This window comes from Triticum dicoccoides, unplaced genomic scaffold (assembly GCF_002162155.2).
Source record: "Triticum dicoccoides isolate Atlit2015 ecotype Zavitan unplaced genomic scaffold, WEW_v2.0 scaffold221619, whole genome shotgun sequence".
Classification (NCBI taxonomy): domain Eukaryota; kingdom Viridiplantae; phylum Streptophyta; class Magnoliopsida; order Poales; family Poaceae; genus Triticum; species Triticum dicoccoides.
This window is the reverse complement of record NW_021242304.1, coordinates 1-14,890: the sequence shown is the minus strand read 5'-3', so window position 1 is coordinate 14,890 and position 14,890 is coordinate 1. Positions and strand designations below refer to the sequence as shown.

Here is a 14,890-nt window from a genome sequence, read left to right as displayed (position 1 = left end):
CCCTTCTCTTTGTCTCGTGGTTATAGTTGTTTTCTTAGCAAACCTCAATTTCTTATTCATGTTTTCATTGTTCACGCTCTCTTTCATAAGTACCAGTTTTCCTTTTTTCAATCTTCATTATTTTTCTTTCTTCACTGCTTGGTCATTTTCTGAAGTACCTCGGTTCTCAGTTTCTCTTTTTGAGGTGTTCAATCTTCATCCTCTCTTTAATTTTCTTTCTTCAAACATTAGATGTTTAGAACATTTCTACTTTCTTAGTTATTCTGTCTCTCGGTTTTTAGTCTCTTTCTTCTTAGTTAATAGTCTTCTCATTTTTCATCTTCTTTCTTCAGTATCTTAGTTCCTCATTACCCTAGTTCACTAATTTATCTAATTTCATCATCAGTTAATCAGTTTATTACTTATTTGTGTGGTGGGAGCTACCTTTTATTAGTGTGGGACTTGATTTGCTTTATGAGACTATGTTATGCTTATTGCTTCATATGTTGGCATATGTCATTGATGCATGCTTGAACTACGTCGTTATTTGCACAGCGAGGGTAGGTATTTCCCTCAGTGATGAGACCAAGGTTATCGAACCAGTAGTAGAACCACGCAACACAACGTAAACAGCCCCTGCACACAAATAACAAATACTCGCAACCCGATGTATTAAAGTGGTTGTCAATCCCTTTCGGGTAACGGTGCCTAAAATTGCCGCGGAGGCGTGATAAAGTTGTAATAGATAGGATAAATAGAGCGCAAATGAAATAAAATACAGCAAGGTATTTTTGTATTTTTGGTTTAATAGATCTAAAAATAAAATCAAAGGAAAAAAATAGATCGCAAAGACAAATATGATAAGAAGAGACCCGGGGGCGTAGATTTCACTAGTGGCTTCTTTCGAGAAAAATAGCAAACGGTGGGAAAACAATTACTGTTAGGCAGTTGATAGAACTTCAAATAATCATGATGATATCCAGGCAATGATCATTATATAGGCATCACGTACAAGATTATTAGATCGACTCCTGCCTGCATCTACTACTATTACTCCACACATTGACCGCTATCCAGCATGCATCTAGTGTATTAAGTTCGTGGAAAAACAGATTAATGCAATAAGAACGATGACATGATGTAGACAAGATCTATTTATATAGAAATAGACCCCATCTTGTTATCCTTAATAGCAGCGACACGTACGTGTTGTTTCCCCTTCTATCATCGGGATCAAGCACCGTAAGATCGAACCCATCACAAAAAAAGATTGAGAAGCGACCAACCAAGAAACGAAAAATCTCGTACCCAAGCATTAAGCATAAGTAATACTGAATAATGCACCATAAGTAGGATATAAATTTCATTGCCTAACTATTGACTTTCGTGCTTGCATAGGAAATCACAAACCTTAACACCAATATTCTTACTAAAGCATAATTACTCATCAACATGACTCACATATCATATCGCCATATCTCAAAACCGTTACTAAGAACCGAGTTTATTTTGTCCAATGATCTTCATGAAAGTTTTTATTATATCCTCCTTGGATTTCTATCACTTTGGGACTAATTTCCTATGTTGCTTTTAATAAGCTCAAACAAATATAAGTGAAGAACATGAGCATAAAATTTCTTTCTCTCAGAATAATCTAAGTGAAGCAAGAGATACTTTCTAAAAAAAATACTAACTCCCAAATAAATCTAAGTGAAGAATGATTTAAGTGAAGCATAGGATCACACCATGCTCAAAAAGATTTAAGTGAAGCACTAGAGCAATTCCATGGCTCTAAAATTTTTAAGTGAAGCATAGGAGCAAGCATTGCATAATTTTTGGCTCTCTCAAAAAGGTGTGTCTAGCAAGGATTCAAGACTTCAAACACAAACCAAAACAAGCAAAGACTCATATCACACAAGACGCTCCAAGCAAAACTTATAATATGTGACGAATAAAAATATAGCTCAAAGTAAAATACCGATAGTTGTTAGAAGAAAGAGGGGATGCCACGCAGGGGAATCCCCAAGCTTAGTTGCTTGCTACTTCTTGAATATTATATTGGGGTGCCTCAGGCATCCCCAAGCTTAGCCTTTTGCTAATCCTTATTCCTTCATCCATCGTAAGATCACCCAAAACTTGAAAACTTCAATCACACAAAACTCGGCAAAACCTTCATGAGATCCGTTAGTATAAGAAAGCAAACCACTACTATAAGTACTGTTGCAAACCCATTCAATCTTTATTTTTGCATTATATCTACTGTATTCCAACTTTTCTATGGCAAAAATTCTTCAAAGAAAATCATAGAATCATCAAAACAAGCACACAACGGAATGAAAAACAGAATCTGTCAAAAACAGAATAGTGTGTAGCAATCTGACTACTTCGAATACTTCTGTAACTCCAAAAATTCTGAAAAATAAGGATGACGTGAATTATTTTTATTATTAATCTTCTGCCAAAAGAATCAACTCAAAAGCACTCTTTTGTTAAAAATGAAAAATATTTTCGTGAGCGCAAAAGTTTCTGTTTTTCAACAAGATCAAATCAACTCTCACCCAAATCATCCCAAAGGCCTTGCTTGGCACAAACACTAATTTAAACCACAAAAACACATCTAATCAGAGGCATAATTGGGTATTTTATTGAAAACAGCAAGAAAACCAAAAGGCAAAAAGATACAAGTTGGGTTGCCTCCCAACGAGCGCTATCATTTTATATCCCTGGCTAGGCGTAATGCGAAGGATCTAAGTTTTGCCATCTTTGTTCTCCAACTCTTCAAGCACACAACCAGATTTCTTTGGAGAATTGGCAAGTAAAATAGCAAAACTTCTAGGCATAAAGTTGAGGAATTCATTCTTATCAATAGGATCTCTTATAGCTTCAACAAAATTCGGGTGAATACTAATCATTTTAAGATCTCCTTTATTATTACTAGAAGTTGCACCCTTGTTCTTAGTGTCTTGAGTAGACTTACTAATTTTTACGAGGGTCTTTTCAATAGTTTTAGCCAAAGCAAAAGCTGTACTCAAATTACTAAAAAATTCTTGAAGTTTATTAATTTGAGACGGGCTTTCTTCAATTCTTTCGTGAATTATGGTACCCTTTTCTTTTAACAACTTAAAGAATTCTCCCGCTTTTGACCCAATTTTAGTAGCAAAATTTTGCATCTTTTTATCCAAGTGTTCAATATGTTCTTCGGTAAGCATTTTCTTTTCAATAGCATCTAGTCTTTCCATAACATGCTCAAGAGTCAAAGTTGTTTCATTGATCATAAGAGGTGGTGAACCAACTAAAATTTCCCATAGCGTTAAAAGCATCAAGAGAGGGACACATCAGAAAATTTCCACCAGTAATCGTATCAAGCACGAATCTATACCAAGTGGTGATGCCCACATAAAAACAGCAAAGAAGAAAAATGATAGATTGCTTACGGATAGATCTATTATGAGCATTGCAAATTCTATACCAAACATCTTTTAAATTCTCCCCTCCCATTTGCTTAAACTTAAGAACTTCGTTCTCGGGGGTGCACGCAATAGAGGAAGAACTATCCATAACGATAAAAAGTGGTCAACAAGATTGCACTCAAAAACATATCTGGCAAAAAACGGCGAACGAAAAAGAGGGCAAATAAAACGGCAATTTTTGTGAAGTAGGGGAGAGGAAAATGAGAGGCAAATGGCAAATAATGTAAACTGCGAGGAGATGAGATTTCTGATTAGGAACCTGGTTGATGTTGATGATCCTCCTCGGCAACAGCGCCAGAAATTCCTTTTGATGCCTGCTTGAACTACGTCGGTATTTCCCCGAGAGGAAGGGATGATGCAGCACAGTGACAGTAGGTATTTCCCTTAGTGATGAGACCAAGGTTATCGAACCAGTAGGAGAACCACGCAACACAACGTAAACAGCCCCTGCACACAAATAACAAATACTCGCAACCCGAGTGTTAAAGGGGTTGTCAATCCCTTTCTGGTAAGGGTGCCTGAAATTGCCGTGGAGATGTGATAAAGTTGTAATAGATAGGATAAATAGAGCGCAAATAAAATAAAGTGCAGCAAGGTATTTTTGTATTTTTGGTTTAATAGATCTGAAAATAAAAAGAAAGGAAAAATAGATCGCAAAGGCAAATATGATAAGAAGAGACCCGGGGGCCGTAGATTTCACTAGTGGCTTCTCTCGAGAAAAATAGCAAATGGTGGGAAAACAATTACTGTTGGGCAATTGATAGAACTTCAAATAATCATGACGATATCCAGGCAATGATCATTATATAGCCATCACGTCCAAGATTAGTGGACCGACTCCTGCCTGCATCTACTATTATTACTCCACATATCAACCGCTATCCAGCATGCATCTAGTGTATTAAGTTCATGGAAAAATGGAGTAATGCAATAAGAATGATGACATGATGTAGACAAGATCTATTTATGTAGAAATAGACCCCATCTTATTATCCTTAATAGCAATGATACATACGTGTCGTTTCCCCTTCTGTCACTCGGATCAAGCACCGTAAGATCGAACCCATCACAAAGCACCTCTTCCCATTGCAAGATAAATAGATCAAGTTGACCAAACAAAATCCAAATATCAGGGAAGAAATACGAGGCTATAATCAATCATGCATATAAGAGATCAAAGAAGACTCAAATGACTTTCATGGGTAAAAACATAGATCTGATCATAAACTCAAAGTTCATCGGATCCCAACAAACACATCGCAAAAAGACTTACAACATTGGATCTCCAAGAGACCATTGTATTGAGAATCGGGAGAGAGAGAGAGGAAGCCATCTAGCTACTAGCTACGGACCCATAGGTCTACAAAGAACTACTCACGCATCATCAGAGAAGCACCAATGGACATGATGAACCCCTCCGCGATGGTGTCTAGATTGGATCTGGTGTTTCTGGAACTTGCGGTGGCTGGAATTGATTTTCGTCGACTCCCCTACATTTTCTGAAATATTGGGGTATTTATAGAGCAAAGAGGTGGTGTGGGAGGCCATCGAGGTGGGCACAACCCACCTGGGCGCGCCCTGGTGTCTTGTGCCCCCCTCGGGCTCCCTCTCTGGTACTTATTCGTCCCACTGGATGTCTTCTGGTCCAAAAAATCCACAAAAAGTTTCACTGCATTTGGACTCCGTTTGGTATTGATTTCCTGTGATGTAAAAAACAAGCAGAAAAACACAACTCGCATTGGGTACTATGTCAATAGGTTAGCATCAAAAAATGATATAAAATGACTAAAAATGATTGTAAAACATCCAAGAAGGATAATATAACAGCATGGAACAATAAAAATTATAGATACGTTGGAGACGTATCAGTCATGCTTATTATTCTTATCTCACAATATATTTATTCACAACACCTCTTGCATGTGATCTAGGCATCATTTAGTATTACTCTTGTTGATCACATGTCAAGCTTTTATGTAGTGAGTTTTCTTCTGTTGGATTGACATTCCTTTCATTGCTTAGGTCTATGGATCTAGGGGGAGGGGCGCTTATGTTTTTGCTTGATGCATATTCAAGCATATCTTTTATTGCTCGCACACACCTATGAGAGCTCTCACGATCAATAGTTGTGGCATGATTAGACTTATTGTTTTATTATTTTACTATGTCCTAACCATATTTTCAGCAATGCACCAAAAAAGGGGAGATTGAAAGTGCAAGTGACACTTAATTATATTTTGGTGTGATGACAGTATGTTTAATGGCACCAATATCGGTTGCTAAAGCTTATCTCAAGATATAGGTTCCATGAAGATCATGTTGGAGTTGTGTGAACCCCCCCCCCTTTCAAAAAGATCAAAGGCGTGGTTTATACACAGAAGCTCTGTCAGAAGCTTTGTGGATGCTTTGAATGAAGAGAGCACCATTTGCAAGGCTTGTGCAGACGCTCAGGAGTAGGGGCTGCTAGAAGATAGCATCCACACCTCTGTGGAACAGCAAGTAGCCATGTTCCTCCATGTTGTTGGTCATAACCGGAGATTCAGCGATATACACAACACCTTCAGGAGATCAATGGAGACCATCTCCAGGTACATCAAGCAAGTGTTGTATGTTGTTGGGGAACTCAGAGGAGAGATGGTCGTGTCATCAACCAGCCGGACTCCTACCAAGATTCGCACTAGCCCAAGATGGTATCCATACCTCAAGGTGAGCACTCACAGTATGTAGATCATGCCTTGATATGCTCTTATTGTTTTGTTGTAGCTACAACACCATGTTGGAATGCCATTTCAGGATTGCATTGGTGCAACAGATGGTACTCATGTCACTGCCAGAGTGTCGAGGTCACAATCTCCAACATATAGAGGGAGGAAGCACTACACAAGTCAGAATGTGCTTGATGTTGTTGACTTCAATCTGAAGTTCACATATATGTTGGCTGGCTGGGAAGGATCAGCACATGATGCTAACATTCTAAATGACACCATGTGTAGACAAGATGGCATCAACATACCAGATGGCAAGTTCTACCTGATATGCTGGCTATGCATGTCGGCCAGGTGTTCTTCCACCCTTTGGGAAACCAGGTACCATCTAAATGAGCTCTCTGGTAGGATCTATCCTAGGACTCTTCAGGGACTGTTCAATCTCAGACGCTCTAGCCTTAGAGTAACGGTTGGGAGGGCACTTGGAGCTCTGAAGAATAGGTTTAAGATCCTGGATCAGAAGCCGTTCCACCCTTATGCTACCGAGGTTAAGCTTGTTCTTGCATGTTGCATCATTCACAACTGGATCCTACAATGGGAAAATGATGAACTTGTGCTGGAGGAGGAAGATGTGACGCCTGATGATGTGATCAGCACCAGCCATGGTGTGGAGGCGTTTGACAATGAAGCGTGGAAGAACAAAAGATTGAAGTGGGCTCAGGCAATGTGAGATAAAAGAGGCTAGACAAGGATCTAAAGAAGAAGCACCACAACAGCAGCAGTAGAAGAAGAAGGGGAGGAGGAAGAGGAATCATAACCGGAGATGGACGTCCACCTAGTTAGCAGCATTGAACTTTTCCCTATTCAGCCATATTTGCTCTTAATAACTTGTACTGTCATTTGTTAGTAGCTTGGATAAACTGTCATTTGCTTCCTAGCTAGGACAGGGCGATGTTCAGTCTGTGTGTGGTAAGGTCACCACTAGTGGGAGGTGGTAATCACACCTTATGTCGTTTGCAACCAAACAATGTGTTGTTTGCGTAACGACAGCGACACAGACAACTAAATAGTGTGGTAGATATTGCTTCCCTCATGCACGAAGCCTAATGCACGCAACCAAACTACATGCAGATGTTGATTTTTAACCTGCATTAGCTCAAACAGGCCCAACTGGAACAAGTATGCAAAATGCCCTAAAATAGAGATGTTAACCAAGTGCATCCCAATTTGATATTTGTCACAACTTTGATACGCCAAAACCAACATTTTCCTAAACCTACGGAGAAACTTACGGCCATAGTGTCACAATTTATTACCTCTTCTGTCTCAAAATAAGTGTCAACAATTTAGTATAAAGTTTACTAAATCGGCGACACTTATTTTGAAACGGATGGAGTATTATCATTTTCGTTTCCTGTTTTACATTTTCTTTTTATTTGGTTCCCTTTTCATTTTATTTTGTTTTTCTTTTTTATTCATTTTTATGTTTCCATTCTTAAAAAGCATATTTTTTATGAAATATTTTCTAAATAATATACAATACTTTTTAGAAAATACATTAATATAATTTAAAAATATGTAAAAACTTTTTAAAGGCAAAACACTATTTTTTTCATGAACCTTTTTAAAATGCATAGACACTTTCAGTTATACATTCATTTTTTAACACATGAACACTTTTCAAAATCACAGGAACATATTTTAAATACAAGAACAGTTTCTTTTAGTTATATGAAAAATAAATTATGAATATGTTAACACGCTTGAAATTTATATGACCATTTAAAAAAATAAAACTCTCTTTTTCTAATCTATCAAGATACATATAAAAAATCATGAAGTTTTTTTCAAGTATTGAATATTTCATATATGTCTGAATACTTTATATAAACACATGATTATTTAATTCTTTATGAATAATTTGTTATTATATATTTTTACCAAAAAATAATTTTACCTATATTTAATGGGTGCACAGGTAGTGGTCTATTTAGCAGCAATGTGGGCGATACCATGCTTTTCCTATATGAGACCCATTGCCTCAGTTTGTTGACCAGAACGCACAAGGAGGGTTTTTTTCTTTTTGAGGATTAGAACTCACAAGGAGGTGAACAAGCGATGCCATCTGGGTTGGCCTATTTGTTTGTGGGAACTGTTCTATTCACTTCGTGAAGATTTAAAAAAAAACTACATGAACATTCTTTAAAAGTTCACAATTTTTCATATGCCTAAATAACTTTTTATAACACATGATTCTTTTTACTTAAGTATTAATAGTTTGTTACTATACATTTTTGAAAATAGTAATAATTATAATAATTTTACGTATATTTAACTGGATGCACCAATTATGGTCTGTTTAGCTGCAATGTGGGCTATACATATAAACCGTTTTCTCCTATATAACGCTCGTTGCTCAGTCTGTCAACTAAAACGCACAAGGCAGCGAGCAAGCGATACCATCTAGGTCGGCCCATTTGGTTGTGGGAACCGTTTTGCTTGTTTTTTTTACCCTTTTCTACAACTTTCTAGAAGGTTATTATTTATTTATTTTTTCCTTTTAAAAATGTTCATAGTGTCCAAAAAGTTTTTGGTAAATTTAAAAAATGTTCACTTTAAATGCCGACAAATTTTAAAGATAGTCATATTTTAAAAAAAATGTACAGATATTAAAGAGCGGGGTTTTTATTAAATAAATGTGGACTCAGGGGAATTTCTCTTTTCTTCTCCTCCTTTTAATTTGTGTGCATAACAGAAGCGGACCAAGGGCTCCATGCCATGCCTCGCACGAACAATCGTGTCATCCCATGATCGCGAGGTGAACAGCAGACACCGCGTTGTCCCCTATACCTATGGACATACACGGCTCGTGCCCGTCATTATTTCAAACATACCGAAGAAACTGTCAAGCACATTTGGAAAGACAGCAACTTCATACTGTTCCTCCTCTGGCACATTTGGAAAGCATACAAGGGCCACAGATTCAAGAGCAAAGATACACCCATTCATCTCCCTCTCCTGGACTGCTCTTCATGCCACAGCTAACATGTCATTCGATGCCTCCCAACCTCGGATAATGCTGAACAAAACACTGGTGCGTATTGGAGAAGAAAAAATGCTGAGCAAAACATGTTGTTATATACTCCCTCCGTCCGGAAATACTTGTCCAAGGAATGAATGTATCTAGATGTATTTTAGTTCTAGTTACATCCATTTATATCCATTTCTACGACAAGTATTTCCGGACGGAGGGAGTATCTACCAACTTCTGCTTTACTGTTGCGTCTTATAGGGAATATTTGTGGCAGTTATCTGAAAGCCTCAGTTCTTACTGAATGTCTTATAGGGGTAATATACAGGCCAGGCCGCCATGTCTGAATGCTTCTTCTGCTGCCCATGCTGAATCAATTTGCCTCCTCTTTTGCAGCTACAGCATTGTTGCCTCTTGATCTGCAACAACCAAGAATGGATTGGAGACTTCGTCCATCAATTGCTTATTAGAGAGAGATTTAAACGCAAATGCTAGTAGTTACTTATATTCACAGGAACCAAAACAGAATAGCTCACAGTTTGGCTAGAGCAGCGCCTTTTATAGAGAGCAAAATCAGTTCTACATGTAACATGTTCGAGTGCTTCGCATATCCATACTTGGTAGCAATCTCCAGAGGCTGTCGGTCTCCATGTAACTGACTGTGGAGCCTAACACTATGAACCTTACTGTTATGATAAATAAAATGCACCTGATGAGCCTTTTGCCTTCCTTGAAAAAACAACTGAATCCGCCAAAAGAGAATATCAAAATTTGCATCATGCAAATGTACTCCCAGACTGCAGCAAACAAATTGGGGGTGGCCTTGTTCACAAGGAACCCCACCTAATCGGACCATCACCCAGAATTTTTTTAGGCGGCGACATTGCAAGTGCAACACCCAGCGGTCAGCAGAGATCCGTAGAACTACGTGAACTGGGATGGAATCCATGCCACCGAAGCTGCAAACAACGGCGATGCATATCCGCCGTCAGATATTTCAGAACTTTGCCAGCGGTAGCCTCGGTCACAGGCAGCACAACAAGTTTATTCAGAGACAGTGTTGCTGACAACAAATTATGCAATCTTTCAGCTAACAGCTGAAAAGAATGATACAGAAATAATAGCCTTGAAGCAAGGATCATGTTGTAGTATTACTTGTTTCCCTACGTACCACGAGTTGTAAAATTGTTAGATTAAATTGATGGTAGCGAACGGATCACACCAACAACAGCAAGGAAATGTAATCTCTACGGTAATTGTCAATTGCAAGAGAAGAATCATTAGTATCATACACCAAAGAAAGCATCCAGGCGCAGAAATCAATTAAAAAGATCTCAGAAATGGGGATAAAATAGACAGCTTCCATTGCAATTTTCGAACGGGTAATCAACAGCAAGCGACCATTACATCAACTAGAACCTAGTGGTAACAACTCGAAGCACGGGTGGACTAGAATAACAGGATCAACCAGGATGGAACCGTGGCGGTGGCGGCCGGACGAACAGCCTAGGCGCGCTCCCCGCGGATGCGGCGTGCGAGCTGGATGTCCTTGGGCATGATGGTGACGCGCTTGGCGTGGATGGCGCACAGGTTGGTGTCCTCGAACAGCCCGACGAGGTACGCCTCGGCGGCCTCCTGCAGGGCGGAGACGGCGGAGCTCTGGAAGCGCAGGTCCGTCTTGAAGTCCTGGGCGATCTCCCGGACGAGGCGCTGGAAGGGGAGCTTGCGGATGAGCAGCTCCGTGCTCTTCTGGTACTTGCGGATCTCGCGGAGGGCGACGGTTCCCGGCCTGAAGCGATGGGGCTTCTTCACGCCGCCGGTCGCCGGCGCCGACTTGCGAGCAGCCTTGGTGGCGAGCTGCTTCCTCGGCGCCTTGCCGCCGGTGGACTTGCGGGCAGTCTGCTTGGTGCGGGCCATCGGAGCTGGGGTGGCTGGGATCTGGCTGCTGCGCCGCTCTGGTTGGTGTTTGGAGAATGAGATTTTCACTTCGCGGTGGTGGATTTGATGGAGGAATGGAGGTGGATTTTAAAGGGGATCGAGGATGGGTGTTTGGTGCTGGGCAGCGGAGGGTGGGATGGGCGCCGTTGGATCGCGGCCGAATGGAGGGTTGGGATTTGCGTTCGCGGCTCTCACGCGGATCGTGATCCGTGTGCTCAATGAGCGGTGCTGCTGACTGGTGAACGAGTTCTTTTTTGGCACGAAACTACTCTGCGTGCGATGTCTTCTCGTCGGACAACAGTACAATCAGACTGGGATCATCTCTAAATACTAGGGCCCACAAACTGAATCATCTATGGCTGTCTCTAATTGTATGGAGTGTTCGACACGAATTTATCGTACGTATAGCAAGGTTGTTTTTGGCAGGCTGGTGAACAAATTCTTTTTTGGCAGGCTGGTGAACGAGTTTTTATTTCTTCATTATAATGGTAATCCCAATGCCACAAATTTGTTCCTTCTTATTTCTTCTTTGTTAAAATTCTACTATCGTATGCTTATTCTTGTACATCATAGAAAAGTGCAATTTGTTTGTACATTGTGTGCAAAAAAAAATCATTGTTTGATTTAATTTTTATAATTTATTTCTTCCTAAAAGGTAATAGCAATGTTACTAATTCATTCTTTTTTGTAGAAAATTTTGTTATTTTCATTTTTTTAGTTTTTTTCCTTAAAGGGTAATATCAATGCCACTAATTCACTCTTCCTTAGGAAACTTCATTGTTTTGATTATTTTGATTTTATTTCATTGTCTTTCTTCTTTAAAGGTAATACAAATGTGAATAATTCATTCCTTTTTTATGAAACTTTTTTTAAAAAAATGCATCATTATATGCTTATTCTTGCATATTACAAAATAGCACATTTTTAAAATATTTGTGCAATTTTTTTGTCATTGTTTCTTTTATTTTTTGTTTTCTTTCTTCTTAAAGGGTAGTATCAATGCCATTAATTCGTTCTTTACTAGAAAACTTCATTCTTTTTGTTTTCTTTTAGATTTTTTAGAATTAGCATAGGGGAAAGAAGAAGGTGGTTGGGCCTTTGGATCTTGATCAGGTGATGGGGATTGGTGGAGAAGATTTGACTAAACTCCCCAAAATAATTAGGCACCTCAAATAATAGCCCCCATAACATGGATATATACTCAATTTTTATGCAATGTGTGTGCGATTCATACCGCTGTCTAAAAATTTCATTGATATATACTTATTTTTGCATATTATGAAACAGTGCAATTTCTATGCCAATCGTGTGCAATTTTGTACCATTTTTTTTGTTTTATGTGTTTTTACATTCTATTTTCTTATCTCTTCTTTTAGGTAATACCAATGCCCTTAATTAATTCTTTCTTAGAAAATTCTCTGTTTTGGCTTTAGTTTGGTATTAGCTTGGGAATTAGTTTTTGTTTAGTGAGTGTTTCATGCATGTCGTCCTATCCATTTATCCAGCAAAGTTTAGCCTTGAATGGCATGTAGGTGTAGCCCACTCATGTATGTCATTCCGAGGAAATAGCATGCACGTGTAATCCATTCATGTATGACATCCTCCTAAATTCGTGAATGATACATGATGAAGAGAAGAAACAACCATGCATGCATGATTTGAAAACTTTTTTTTGCAAAAGTTCCACTATTTTTATGTTTATTTTTGTATAGCGCAATTTCTGTGTAAATTGTTTGCAAAAGATCATTATTTACTAATAGCTTGACACAGGATTTAGTAAAGAGCTAGTTATTGAAGGAGCATGAGGCTTCTACTAATAAACATGCACTACCTAACTAATCAGAATTCTTGAAGGAGCATGAGGCTCCTTTTGTATTACCGTAACTTTGATTGCTCAAATGAACCTGAAGAATATCATTGTTACTCTTAATTCCTTTTTTGCGAGAGAAATTTCTAATCCATTCATCAATCATAGCAGTACAAAGAACACTAAAGGTAATAAAAATTACAACCAGGTCCATGGACCACCTAGCGATGACTACAAGCACTAGAGAGAGCCGAAGGCGCGTTGCCCTCATCGCCCCTCCCTCACCGGAGCCGGGAAAACCTTGTTATAGTAGACAGATGGGAAGTCGTCATGCTAGGGCCCCAAAGAACCAGCACACCAGAGCAAGAACCATCGTCGATGAAGAGACTTGTAGATCGGAAAGATCAAACCTGTAACCACACGAACGAAGACGAACAAAAACTGGATCCACCAAAGACCGGCACCGACTGAATCCCATGAGATACGACAAAGACACACCTCCACACATCCTCTGACGATGCTATTCATACCATCATGACGGAGATAGGACATGAGAGGTGTTATTCCTACTGAGGGACACCGCCACCGCCACACGGCCCCAACCAAGGCATTGAACCTAACAAAAACAAGAACGGGGGCCCTTCCACCGGCGGGGGGCCGATATCCTCCACACCTCCATGGCCTAAAGGCCATCGAAGGTGGGGCAGATCGGCAACGGTGCCAATGGGAGGAGGAAGGAAACTTTTCTTTAGGAGGAGTGATGGTGTCCTAGACTAGGGGGTATTAACCTAGTCGGCCCCTGGTCCTCGAGTCGGGCCCGTAAACCCACATTCTTTTGGGGGGGGGGATTTCGGAAGCTATACGTGATCAAGACTACACCTGTCGAAGACTTGGTGTATACTCCAAGATATTTCCTGCCGCCTCTCCTGGATACCAACTACATGGCGTGTTTGGTTACATATAGGAAAGTTGTGTGGTAACCTCCTCCTCGATGTGGTGAGGTTACCAAAGGCACACATGAAGAACTATGAACTAAACTAGAGCAACATAACAAACTTAGGCAGAAACACAAGTCTTAACCACACATCACAAGTTTTAAACCAACATAGTATGATAAGTTGCAAACGAAACCCAAGTCTTAAACCAACAACCAACAACGAACAGGCAACAGGAGCTCAGGCGGTCATGGCGAAGGCGTTGTCGTGCTCCTTGCACTTGGTGACCACCTCCATGCCCTCGTCGTTGAAGATGATCACCTTCATGGAGTCGGGATCAGCACCTTGAACGTCAGCATATACCCGATCATGATCTGGTGAATGGCGGCGAAGGTGGCTTGATACGTCTCCAACGTATCTATAATTTTTTATTGTTCCATGCTATTATATTATCTGTTTTGCATGTTTTATATGCATTTATATGCTATTTTATATGATTTTCTGGACTAACCTATTAACATAGAGCCCAGTGCCAGTTTCTATTTTTTTCCTTGTTTTTGAGAATGGCAGAAAAGGAATATCAAACGGAGTCCAATTGACTTGAAAATTTACGGAGATTATTTCTGGACCAGAAGAAGCCCACGGAGCATCGGAGATGGACCAGAAGAGTCCCGAGTCAACCACGAGGGTGGAGGGAGCGCCCTACCCCCTAGGTGCGCCCCCTACCTCGTGGCTGACTCGGGGACCCCACTGACTTGTTCCCGACGCCAACAACTCTTATATATCCCCAAACTTCCAGAACAGAACCAAGATCGGGAGTTCCGCCGCCACAAGCCTCTGTTGCCACCAAAAACCAATGGGGACCCTGTTCCGGCACCCTGCCGGAGGGGGGGATCCATCACCAGTAGCCATCTTCATCATCTCAGTGCTCTGCATGATGAGGAGGGAGTAGTTCACCCTTGGGGCTGAGGGTATGTACCAATAGCTATGTGTTTGCTCTCTCTCTCTCTCTCTCTCTCTCTCTC

General features: G+C 40.1%; 1 protein-coding gene across 1 annotated transcript; it reads right to left on the bottom strand.

Annotated features, from left to right (window-relative positions):
* Positions 1-10,519: 10,519 nt before the first annotated feature.
* LOC119345281 (histone H3.2) lies at positions 10,520-11,185 on the bottom strand. The gene has a single exon (XM_037615417.1). It carries the CDS (start codon positions 11,100-11,102, stop codon positions 10,692-10,694), a length of 411 nt encoding a protein of 136 aa, XP_037471314.1. The 5' UTR covers positions 11,103-11,185; the 3' UTR covers positions 10,520-10,691.
* Between the last annotated feature and the right edge of the window lie 3,705 nt (positions 11,186-14,890).